At 43.3% G+C, this 12,842-nt stretch overlaps 1 protein-coding gene across 1 annotated transcript in view; it reads left to right on the forward strand.

The window, feature by feature from the left end:
* RGL1 (ral guanine nucleotide dissociation stimulator like 1) overlaps positions 1–12,842 on the forward strand; it is a 51,656-nt gene that overhangs the window by 24,827 nt on the left and 13,987 nt on the right. Inside the window, exons 4-7 of the mRNA XM_084211416.1 lie at positions 944–1,021; positions 8,172–8,356; positions 11,461–11,585; positions 12,230–12,445. Of these exons, the coding sequence (XP_084067542.1) occupies positions 944–1,021; positions 8,172–8,356; positions 11,461–11,585; positions 12,230–12,445 (604 nt within the window). The remainder of the gene's footprint in view (positions 1–943; positions 1,022–8,171; positions 8,357–11,460; positions 11,586–12,229; positions 12,446–12,842) is intronic.

Consider the following 12,842-nt stretch of genomic DNA (forward strand, 5'->3'; position numbering starts at 1 on the left):
CAATATTTGAGGGGAGCATAAAACTACCACCACTTCCATCCATTGAAATGTTTTTGGATGAGTTTGTGACAGTTCTGACACGAACCATCAGGACACAGCTCACTGTGTTCTCTCTGTCTGATGTTACCAGGTTGTTGTAGCACAAGCACATAAGGATGCACTTGTTTTAACTCTTCAGTTTAATTGAGATGTGTAAACTTAAATGGATAAAATCAGCTTGTCGCATTCTGGACAGTGAGTAATCATTCACCTTCATTAAACCTGCCTGTAGGGAGCCATGTAATTCTTCATGGATAATTATGGAGCTGTATATCTGAAACAATGGGCACTCCCCCTGAAAGTGAAGTGGATGATCCTGCCTGCAAGGCACAGGGTTATGCCTTGTAGGGAAGAGATTTCCCTTTGGCACTGCTGGAGTTGTGCCCATGGCTCCCTCTTTTCCAGTGGTGTTTTCACAGCATCGGGCTTTTCTCACTGATCCCAGGAGTTTGGGCACAAACCCACCTAGGAAACCTTGAGATAACACTTGGAGCTGTTAGGATTGGCAGGTGCTAGAGACACAGAAGCTGTATTGGAGAAAGTGGTTGTGTCACAGTCTCGATGCACATTGGAATATTGCCCTGGGAAAGGACGGAGTGAAAACAGGCAGAAGGGTCTTGGAGCTGTGAGCAAAGACACTGTTTTGGTTGATTCCTCCTGTGTGCAGGCTGCTTCATATAATTTGAGAATTAGGTTGGAAGATACTGGCTGTTTCTTTAGGATTTTTTCCCTCCTAAATGAGGTAATCTTCAAGGTCCTTAATTCTGCGCACCTCTTAAGATTCCATGTAGTTTGAGCTAGAAACACTTTGTAGTTGTTTATGGTAATTGTATATGAATGATGCTATTTGGGATTTTGCTTTTATTCACTAGAGTTTCTTCTAAACATCCATCTCCTTTTTCAGGTTTGGAAACCTGGAGACCTCAAACCAAGGAGAAGTGGCAAACCTGAATTCCTTGGAATCTGAGATGGTACTCAGGGCGTAAGTATGGATTTGCACTGTGGAGCAAGGCCCAGACAGGGTTTGGTCTTGGAAAAGATGCAAGCAGCAGAGCTGTTGTTTCTGTTGAAAATCCACAGCACTGTTTGCATGCTTAAACAAGCTTGTGGAAAGGCCAAGTGCCAATTGTCTTGTAACATATCCTATAATACAATCCAGGCATCTTTTGCAGGGAAGTTGTTTTGGAATTCAACATGAGATGAACACATCTAGGCAAACATTTTGCTGATTAAACTAACAAGGAGTGTTTGTTTCTCTGCCTTATTTGTGGCAGTAAGTGGTTATTGCTTGTGAGTGATTTTTTTTGTCATTGCCGCAATGCCTGCAGAGCAAAGCTGAGGGTGACTCAGGCAACGTGTGTGCATGGGTCTTTTCTATTAGTACCCTGTGATTTACATTACTGCTTTTAGAAAGAAATTTAAATTCTGAGGTCACCTTATTTGCAAAAGAAATAGCAAAGCTGTTTTGAAGTGCAGTTTAAATGAGAAAAAGGTGGTTTGGCTATCCTCCTAGGGTTTTATCTTTAGACACTGGGTGTAAAATGTGCCTTAGGTCATCAGCATTTGTACTTTTACATCTGTGGTTTGCATGCACTGTGGCATGCATGGTTATATTTGATTACAGAATGAAGATGCTTGATTCTTGTCACCATTACTGGTTTTCTGTTCCTCTTGCCCCATGGGACTTGAGCTCCCATAGGAGCTCAATCCTCAGTCTCTCCTGACTGGTAAAATGTTTTGCTCCCATTTTGCCATGAGAACTCCTCAAAGAACAGCTGGTAGTTAAAACTTGGTTAGAGGCACCAAGGAGGCAGCATTATGTCATGGGTAGAAGCAATAACAGTGTGGTTCCCACACTTCCATTCAGACTGAGCTCTAGGGTCTCTTCCAACTTTGGGCAAACCATTTGACATTCCCTGATCTCAGTCATAAAACATGAGCTAAAGCTGTACCCTTCCTGCAGAATAGCTTAAGGGTTTATATTGGGGGTGAGGAATTAATTTCACCAGTATGAACCATGGTGGGATTAATCCCCCAGCTGCCTTTTTGTGGACCCAGAGGACTTTGATGATGAGATGGAGAGAAGGGGGTGAAAGTTAATCTTGATATTACCTCTGTCACTTGGGCTTTGGGCAAAATGCATCAGTTTCTAGTTAAACCTGCAGGTGAGTGTGCAAGCAAATGACATTTAGTAGGAGAGTGTTTGTTTTGGTTTGTTTCTTTGTTTGTTTGTTTTTTAGTGAAGTATTTTCCTCCTGGCATACATACAGTTTACCAGCCTTGTCAGTTGCTTCCTGCTGCATCTGTGTTTTCTTCCCTCTTGGCACATAACACCTTTGCACAGCCAGGAACAGACAAATGGATGAAGCCTGTGGTCCTGTTCCTGTGGTAGCTCAACTTCTGATGAATTTTCTGACAGATTTTTCATCAATGTAGTTCAGAACAGCTGATTTTGATCCTTTGGCCTTCATAAGATACCTTTTATGTGGGAATTTGATATCTTTACTCAAATCCATGCCTATAAAAAGGTTCAACAATGAAGTCAGAAAGTTATTTGTCAGGTATATGTACATGTTTAAACAGATCCCATATAAATATGAATTCACTTTCCTGCCTTAAAAATTTCCATTGCTTTCAGTTGCTCTGGCTACTTGTCTCTTAGGTACAATTAGTGGTATCTGGAAGGCGTTTGGCTTTGTAGTCCTGTTGTGAAACGTGTACTTCTGGTAGTTCAGGTTTTCTCTTGTCTGGGATAATTCCAATATAATTGCATTTGCCCTCTTTTCTCATAGAACAGAAACATGATATAATGGTGCTCTTGGTTTTATATGACTTGGAGAAATAGGAGGAATCAGCAGTAGAGCCTTGTTATTTCTTGCCATTAACTCTGTATTTCTCAGAGGAAAAATATCTCATGGGGAAGCCTGTGGTCTGTGGCCAGAGACCTTCTGCATTCATCAGTGTCCTGTTGTGGCAGCTTGGAGGCTTTAAAAAGCCAGTTGGGCCATTAGAAGTGGGATGCAATTTAAAGCATTTCCACTGGTTTGACACAAAAAAATGCTGCAGAAGTTAAGAACAACAAGAAGGAGAGTTTATGACTCCTTAAGTACCTCATGGAGCCTGAAAGAAAGAGGAACAGCAAAAACTGAGGGTGTGTGTGGAAGGAACATTGTTCTCTGTGGTGCACTGTAAGCCCACAGGTTACTGCCTTCTACATTGAAATTCTCTGTACTTTTTGCACTTTTAATATAGAGCTGTGATGTATTTTGAGGGGAATACAACTGATGTATACGATTTATTTTTTTAAAAATTATGTGAATATTCTGCACAGTGTTTATGTACCTGCTTCAGTGTTCAGAACCTGCAGATCCTAAAGTAGGGCTTGAGCACATTTGTGGCACAGCCCTTGTTAGAGGGACTTGTTTTTCATAGTGACAAGCAAACATTCTCCCATGGCTTTTTGTGCATTTAGATCTTCTTGACCAAAACCCCTGTGTCTTCTGGTTCCTTCTGAACGAAGCAGCCCCACTGGAAAGCAATGTGCACTGCAGAAGTAAAATGTCCTGAAACGTTGTACTCCAGCATAATAGACAACAAAGGAATGTGAGACAAATGGAAGAAAATTGACTGGAAGCTTCTGATGCCTGGGAAGTCCATGGTGGGGAGCAGTTAAGATACATTTGGGAAAGCAACAATTATTCATTCCAGTAAAGCAAATTAAGCTCAAACAAAATCAGAAACCAGTGTGGTTACATGAGAAGCAGAGTCAAACACAGGGCAGTGGGAGAGTTATGAAAACAACCAGAACCAAGCAGAAAAGAATAATTAGAAAGAAAAATAATGATTGGTATCTCAATTAAAACAAAGAACAGCGAGCAGAGCTCTTCGCTTAGCAGCTTCATGTGTGTCCCAGCAAAAGTCTCCCATATGTTATTGAAAAAGGTTTTTCCAAATCAGACAGATGATAATTTGCTGGATGGTATTTATAAACAAACTGGGTGTGAGAAGCCACCCTTGGGGCAGCCTTTTCTTGTGGTTTGCTTACATTTTACCCCTGATTTAACAAGCAAAACTGAGAAAATATGGGTGACTTAATTTAGTCTGTGTGAGCAAGCCTGGGAGTTAGTGCCTGGACAGTGGAGGAAAGGGAATAGCCATCTCTAATGAGTATTTTCTCAATGGACTTAAGTATGCATTTGATAAATTATAGCTAGTTTTGTGCACGTTCTTATGGAATTTCATAAGAAATTAATCATTTAGCCTCTTTTTACAACTGAGGTTCCCCTTATTCTCCTTAAGTGTTGAGATTCCCTTCTCATACTTTAGAAATAATTGTAGTAGAAAGAAAATACTACTTTTGCCTTTTTGGTCAGAAATTGAGGTTTAGCAAGTCCAAGTGCCAGGTCCTGCACTTGGGCCACAGCAAGCCCCTGCAGCACTACAGGCTGGGTGGGGACAGAGTGGCTGGACAGTGCCCAGGCAGAAAGGGACCTGGGGTACAACTGAACATGAGCCAGCAGAGTGCCCTGGTGGCCAAGAAGGCCAATGGACCTGGCCTGGATCAGGAATGGTGTGGCCAGCAGGAGCAGGGAAGTCATCCTTCCCCTGTCCTCAGCACTGGTGAGGTCACACCTGGAGTGCTGTGTCCAGTTCTGGGCCCTGAGTTTGGGAAGAACCTTGAGATGCTCAAACACATCCAGAGGAGGCAACAAGGCTGGTGAGAGGCTGGGAACACAAACCCTGTGAGGAACCACTGGGGGAGCTGGGGGTGTTCAGCCTGGAGAAAAGGAGGCTCAGGGGAGACCTTATCACTCTCTACAACCTCCTGAAAGGTGGCTGTAACTCAGGTGGGGTTGGTCTCTTCTCCCAGGTAAGCTCTGATAGAATGAGAGGACACAGTCTTAAGTTATGCCAAGGGAAGTTCAGGTTAGGCATTAGGAAAAAATTCTTTTGGCTCTGGAATTGTCTGCATAGGGAGCTGGGGGAGTCACTGTTCCTGGTGATGTTTAAAAAAGACTGGATGTGGCACTCAGTGTTATGGTTTAGTTGATGAGGAGGTGTTAGGGCATAGGTTGGACTAGATGATTTCAAAGGTATTTCCAACCTAGTGAATTCTGTGATTCTGTGAAATGCTGTCTTTAATTCCTGTCAGATCCTGTCAGAACTGATAGACTTGTCTTCCTAGTAAAGACAAAGCCATGGAGAATTCTCATGGGGTGGGAGAATTCCCACCTCCACTGTGCCCTGCTGAACTGACAGAGCTGTTGGACCTGGAGCTGCGACAGCCCTGTGACCTTCTGTGCAGCTCATGGGCAGAGGGGGGTGGGTGAATTCTTGGTCCCAGTCTGTGAACAACAGGATCAGATACACTTCTCCGCCTACCTGGATAGGTTTTGGAGACTGAAACCTTCAGAGAGGGGCTCCAATCAAAGCTAGTGTGGAAATCAGGAAGACTTTCTGATAGGTGTGATACTTAAAAGCATTGCTTAGCAGAGCCTGCAGTCTGTGGCCAGCAGCACAGAAGTTAAGAGCAGTGAGGTTTTATTTTTTTTGTATAGGCAGGAAAGGAAGAATTTATAGCTCATAATCAACCCATGAAAAATGTAGTCTGTAGTGTTTCTTTCCTGTCTGAGCTGTGTTCCTAGCTGAGTCTGTTGAGTATGGAGAGTTTCTTTGCAAGGGCAGCAAATATAAAGCTACTGCAAGATTTGGGCAAGTGTCCAGCCCATTTCTGGAAAGCTGCATTATTCCCTGGCACTCCAGTAGAACAGCTGGGCAGCAGGAGATCACTAGGGCACAGTGTACCTCTTCTCTCTCTCTTTCTTATTTCCCCTCTTGACTGAAATAATTTTGCTGGCAAATTCAGTGTCTGTAACAGCTGTGAACTCTTCACCCTGGTCTGGGAGACTGTATGTGTCTTAAACTCTGTTTATTGTTCAGCTTAAGAAGGTGGCCACCAACCAAGCCTCTGGAAACTGAGCTTAGTGTAGAGAGTGTGAACAATATTAGTACAAAAAACTTGCCTGGGGAGAGGCTCCTCCTTCCAAATCATGGCTGAATTGGCCAGTGGTTGTAGGAATGGAATACCTAGCCTGGTTTTTGGTTTTGGGACCGGGGGGGTGATAGTTTGTGATGTGGGAGGGGAAAAGGAGCACAGAGCAGGAGGAAATGCATTATCTGGGCATGGAGGGAGGCACAGTGTTCCCTGCCTGTGGGGGGAATGAGAGGAAAATGCTGGGAGCATGGGACACTGGTGTTTGGGACTCTTGGTGCTCTGGGTGTGTGTGGGGCTAGAGAGGACAACTGAAACTGGGAGGGTGGTGGCAGAGTCTGGGAGCATCACTGGGAGCATCTGCCTGTCGTGGTGTTTCCTGGCCTTGGACTGTGGAGCTGGTCTGGCACTGCTGGCAGTGCCACAGCTTGCAATGAAACCTAGAACGTGTTTGCATGTTAATTTAAGATTGTAACTAGTTTTTGTAGCTCTGAAATTGTAATTCCAGCATTTCTCCTGTCAGCAAGCCTAACCAAAGAATGTTACCAACAGATTTTCAAATACTTTAACTGAAAATTCAAAGTTGCCACATTATCAGAACAAGAAGGGAAAGAAAAACAGACTTAAATGGATGCAAGTTGTATGAAATCTGTCTGGTATTAAAAGTTAATTGAGTTTTGAGGAAAACCTACACAATTCAGATGATACACAGAGAGTAGGAGAAACTCTCTTTACTGTTTCTTAACTATTGGTTTATTTTGGATGCTGCTGAGTTAACCAGAGACTGCTATGGTTTTCCAGCTTGCAGCAGGAATGTACCAGTATTTGTACACAGCTCCAATGGAGAGTTTCCTGTGCTGGAAGAGACTTGAGATATAGAAATGGTTTGGAGACATGGAAAGTTCAGGGCCTTTTTCTTAGGATGTTTAGGTGTTTATTGTGCCTTTTATTCTGAAATAAGGAGCTTAAAGTTTAAAGTTTTAAGAAAAGTGGGGGGTTTTTTTAGTAATTTTCTATTTTTGCTACACTGAGTTGAAAATTGTCCACAGCATTGCAAATTATGTCTGGAAACCCATAGCTTAAATTGTCATATTTTCTCACAAAATCCTGTTGAAATGATGATAAATCCCTGCAAATTTAGTATCTAAGGGCATTCCCACAAACATATATTGTGCAGTATCTAAGTACCAATCTCATAGATGGGTGTGGATGAACACCTACATAAATCAGGAAAAGCAAACAAACAGATCACTTCCCCCTGCCTCCCTGCTTCAGGCAGGATGGAAACACTGAGTCATCAGCTCTGCTTTCCCCTCATCCCCCTCAGTCTGTAGAAGGATTTTCCATGGGTTGGTGTTCTTTTAGCTGCAAGTACTAGCAAAGTCTGGGATAACTTCCCTGAGCAAGATCCAGTGGTCCTACAGCTCCTTAAGCATCCTTTTCCTGCTCTGCCAGCATGAGTGGGACGCCCTTTTTGCCTGCTGTAATTTGACAGCCCCTCCTTGGTTTGTGCTGAAGATGAAATCAAGACCCTGCTGACACATTTTCAGTCACTAAGATTAGCAGGACCACTGTGTCTCCTAGGCTCAGCTCTCTGGGCACTCCCAGGCTGCTCATGCCCACCCAGATGAGGCAGTTCCACTCACTGTGTGTGCCTGTGGGGGGTTAGGTTTGGGATTTTCTCCTTTTCCTCCATGAGAGCATGTGTTTCATGAGCAGGCAGGCTTTGTACCAAGGCTGTAGATAAGGAGGAACATGGTGTGTTGGGATATGCAGCTCCAGTATGATCCCCAGACTGCAGCTGGTGAAATGCCCCAGAGGAAGCATTTGATTTAGCACTTCCACTGGGAAGGAGCCATGAATACCTTGTTTCCTCCCTGCTGTTTTCCCACAACATCCCAGGGAGTGGTTGTAGAGCAAACACTGAGCTTATCCCAGTGGCCCAAGATGGAATGAAGAAATTCTGTTCTGCTGTTGATGGTGTGTGTAATGTGTGGTGCTTGTAAAACACGGCTGTGGTACAGCTCAGCACAGATACTTCAGGTGGGCTGTGAATGTCCCCTGTGCCTGTTGTTCTGCTGGGTGCAGGTACACTCAGTTCCACCTGCATGCAAACTGTGTTCTCTCTGTTTCCTTGCAGTGAAATAGCATCAGTCTTACGGGCCTGGCTCGATCAGTGCTCGGAGGATTTCAGGGAGCCCCCTGACTACATGTGTTTGCTGAAGTTGCTGGATTATCTGAAGAACAATATGCCCAATTCTGACATGGAGACTAGGGTGCAGAACCTCTTGAAGCAGTTTCAGAACCAAGAAGTAGAAGCTGTTGGTGAGTTACCATTCCCTTCTCTCTTTCTGTCCTCCCAGACTGTAAAATGCCCCAGGGATTTATGTGCAGTACATTTCACCACTTCTCATGCTTGTCAATAATATCGTGAGGTTCACCAGTGACCTTTATCTTGTTTTTTAAAAGGAAACCCAACCTCTGTGTGAGGCTGCAGGCTGTGTGAGGGATGAAATAGTGGTACAGTATGAGGTGCCTATGTCTGTTCATCCTGGGGTGGCTTGGGAAGTGCAACACTTCTCAAATATTTAAGCCAAAGCTTTGAGATTGCTGCAGCAGCCAACTGGTTAATTGTCAGCACACTTTGCCTGTCACTGAGTTAAAACACACAGCTGCTCTCTAGCTGGGCTTCTCACTTAACCTACTCCCCCCAAACAAAAAACCCCAAACAAACAAAAAACAGAGTGTAGCGCGGTGACAAAATACAGCTTGAGTCACAAACTTTGTCCTGCAGCTTTTCTTCCTAGTTACCATCTTGTCTAAGGAAGTGCCTGTGGGTGTTTTTTCCTATTGGAGTGACTGGCTGCTGGTATCCAAGGACAGAGGAAAATCTTACGTTACTGGGGGTCACAGTGTGCTGGAACAATAGTGAACCGTAGTCACACAAACCTGACACATCCCCGTATCCTGGTCAGAAAACTTCCTGTGCCAGAGCTGGGGAGTGGGGAGAGCTCACATAGGGTGTGAATGAGAACTGGAAACAACTTCCAGCTTTGGTAGAGGGGTGAGAGGGAATAATTCATGCCATAAATGAGAAAGGAAATGCCAGAAAAAAAACCCACTTTCATTTCATAAAAGTCACGTCTGCCGGATGCTCCAGAAATACCATGTCAATGCATAATACTGTGAAATACCAAAATAACTCAGTCATGAACAGGAAAAGGAGGAATGCCCAGAGCCCAGGCCCTTACTGAGCACAGGTAAGGGAGCAGGATGGCTCAGATGTCGCTCATGCTGACGTTTCCTGGGTTGGGTTCCCCCAGCTCAAACAAAGAAGACTCATGAGAACTGTATTTGGGTTCATCTGTTCTCCAGAGTCAACAGAAGTTCCCAGCAGCCCTGCTTCTGTATTTGTTTCCTCAAGTGACAGCTGAAAACCTTATTTTTTGAGTCATAGGTGGGCCAATAGGAATGATAACATTTTCTAAATTGTGGCAGAATAGAGGCTGCTTACTAGAGTAAAATAAGAGGAGGGCAATGAAATTAGGCTGTGGGATTTGCAAAAGAGAGTTTTAGGATTGCCCTACTTTCATCAGAGCTCCATCTTTGTACATTTTCTTTCAAAAAATTCCTGATACATTTTCTGCAATCTTTGTTGATAATTACTGTCCCAACGCATTCCTGCTGGGTTCTGAATTTTGAAATTTGGGCTCTAATCCTACAGTTTGATTTGGGCAATCAAACCTCTGTTCTGTGCTGCCCTCAGCCATGCCAGTAGATTAGATTGCAGTACCAGACAGGAAGATAAAAGCTGCTTCTGGCCTCAATTCTTGCAGGTTGAGCAAGCAAAACAAGGAGAGGCAGAGGTTGCAGGGTCAGGAGGGGCACGTGCTTGCTCTCAGTGCACTCAAGAGGCAAGTCAGACTTTGAGAAGGCTGAGTGGATCAGAGGGGTCCTAAGATGATGAGATACTTGAGTTCAAGGGGATTCCAGCTGACTGGAGAGCAGGGAAAAGACTGCTTGCATGTCTATGAAGGAGAAAAGAGGGGTGAAAAAAGAAAAGGAAAGTTTACACTGTGTATCAGGGCCCCTTTTAAGCATGTTGTGAGGTTTTGGGTAGGGCTGCAGCTCAGTGGTGAGGATTTTCAGTTGAATTTCAAGAGCCAAAAGGAAAAGGAGGTTTTACAAAGCCAAAAGGAGTGAGATTCTTGTTGCAGTCCAGTCCATTTAATTATGCAAATTGTTACAAAACCATGGAGAAGTAGCCTAGAACAGAGGTCTCCATTTACCCCACTAAGCACTGCCAATAAATTGTGCAATTCAAATGTACAGATGGAAATCAGCTTGTAGACATAACTTGTTACATCAAAACTGTAGCAATTTACATTGGTGATTATGTTCTGTTAATTACTGGAGGAAGGAACAATGAAGTATTTTGAAAAACAATGTTTCTCTATCACATTATCTGCTGTTGTTGCTTTAATGCTCTGCTTTAACTGGGTATGAAGTCTTGCATAACACTTTTTGTTTTTGTAAATGAAGTCTCTCCAGTAGTAAACTTAGTACTTTGGTTGTTAGTCTTCAACAAGTCCCTGTTTTCTTCTCCCTCCCTATGGAGTTACTGTTGCCTTACAGTAAAAGGAATTAGGATTTATTTTCAGGGATTTTCTGTTTCTTCCCCTCTACCATGGGAAACAAGGGCAGATTTCTTGGTGTTTGAATTTTTGATTGCCAACTTCTGGGAGCCAAAAGATGACAAGGCAGCAGCTGTGGAACCCTTTCCTTTCTGTACTAGCTCAGGTCCCTCAGTGAGGACAGTTCTGCTCTCTCACCTCCTCTCTGCTGCCCAGTGCAGATTTAGAAAAACCATTCTGCAGGTGCTCACTGTATTCCATTTCCTGGGAAAAATTCCATGAGAGAGAAGGTGAAGACTGCTGGAATAAACCCTCTTCAGCATAGCTCGTGTAGCCACAAAGGGTGCCAGGAAATCTGGTATCTTCTTTTACTTCTGGATTGAAGAGCATTCCTAATGCAGTATTTTGGGGGTATAACTGCAGTCTCATATCTTTGTAGTCTGATTTTTTTTTCCAGATTATAAATACTAAAAAATAGATTAACAAAACTCTGGAATATCAGGAATTTTTGTTGGGGTGGTGGTGATGCTTTTTCTTTCAGAAGAATACTTAGTAAATGGGTCAAGCCACTTCTCTGCTAAGATTTGTTCTCTCTGTTTCTTTTTACTGCACCTTTTCTTTGCCAGTTTAATCTTCTGGTCATTTTTCTCACTCCAGTGGCACAGTGGGGCCATTACATCAGGCAGGGCCCTTGGGGCATTCTGCTGTAATACAGTGATGTTGCAAAATAAACACCTGCTTTGATTCATTGTTTGCTGTATAAATTCACTGAGTGGTGTTTTCCATCCTGGCCAGATGGGTTTTGTAGCACTTCCTCCAGTGACCTGGTTGATGGAGAGGAACTGGAGATCAGCAATCCAGAAGAATTCTCCTCTTTTCAAGACCACGTTGTGGCAGAACAGTTGACATACATGGATGTGGTATGTAAAGTATTGCATATAATATAACTACATAAAATAAGACCTTTTTTTTTTAAGTTACATTGCTTTAAGTGTAGGTTTCCAGAACAGGACTGCTACTGGGACACAGAACACAGGTCTGTGGTTATCCCAGCTGTTTCAGTCATTGAGCTTTTTCCTTCTGTCATTTTGAAGGGTTTTTTAATTTGTTGGTTGTTTGGGTTTTTTGTTTTGTTTTGTTTTGTTTGTTTTTTATGTGTAGCCTCTTTTGCAAAAGTTATTGGCACTAAGAAATAGCACATTTTAACCATAGCACTACCTGGCTTAAAGATGTCTAGGAACTCTGGATTGTAATGCTCAGATTCTGCTTTGTCTCTATCAATTCCCTTCTAAATATCATTATATTAAAAAAAAATATCTTGCTTGTGCAGCTGATATAAAGGTGTCCCTTATTTTCCCAGTATTGTTTAGCTGGCAGTTATTTTGGGGCATCAAGCCCATAAAGAGTATGCCAAAGGATATTTTAAACTAAGAGAGAACCAATACTTGCCTTTAAGTACCATATTAGATTTAGGTCAAATTTGTCCTATAAACCTGTGTTTCTTCTTGTGAATAAAAGATTTAGGAGAAACCTGCTGGCTTACCACACCTCTGTTTCACTCTAGATGCTCTTCAGAAGAGTTGTGCCCTACCACTGTTTGGGATCCATCTGGTCTCAAAGGGATAAGAAAGAAAACAAGAACCTGGCTCCAACTGTCAGAGCCACCATCACTCAGTTCAATGCAGTCACCAAATGTGTCATCAGCACTATCCTGGGGACCAGGGACCTCAAAATCCAGCAGAGAGCCAAGATCATTGAGAAGTGGATTCATATTGCACATGTAAAGCCTTTATTCTGTTTAATGTTTTTTGGGTGGGTGCCTAAGAGTGAACAAGTTGGGAGAGGAGAAAGGGGTTGTACTCACTGGTCCCAGGCCATTGTAGCCCTAATTCTTTTCTATTTTTAACTGGTTTTTTTTTGTGATACCAAATGAATATTGCCCTTCCTCTCCTCAGTTCTTCCCCACCATGGAAATGGGGTTGATACTTGGCCTTGCCAAAGCTTTAGAGAAGTCCAGGTAGCTGATACCAGTAGCTCTTCCCTTGTCCACTGCTGGAATCACTCCATCATGGGAGGCTGCTGGCCTGGGCAGGCAGGACTTCACCAGCATGTGGAATCACCTCCCTGTCCTCCATGTGCCTCAGGAGAGCTTCCAAGAGGCTATTACAGCAGATTCC

Source organism: Fringilla coelebs, assembly GCF_963513975.1.
Source record: "Fringilla coelebs genome assembly, chromosome: 9".
NCBI classification, from domain to species: Eukaryota; Metazoa; Chordata; class Aves; order Passeriformes; family Fringillidae; genus Fringilla; species Fringilla coelebs.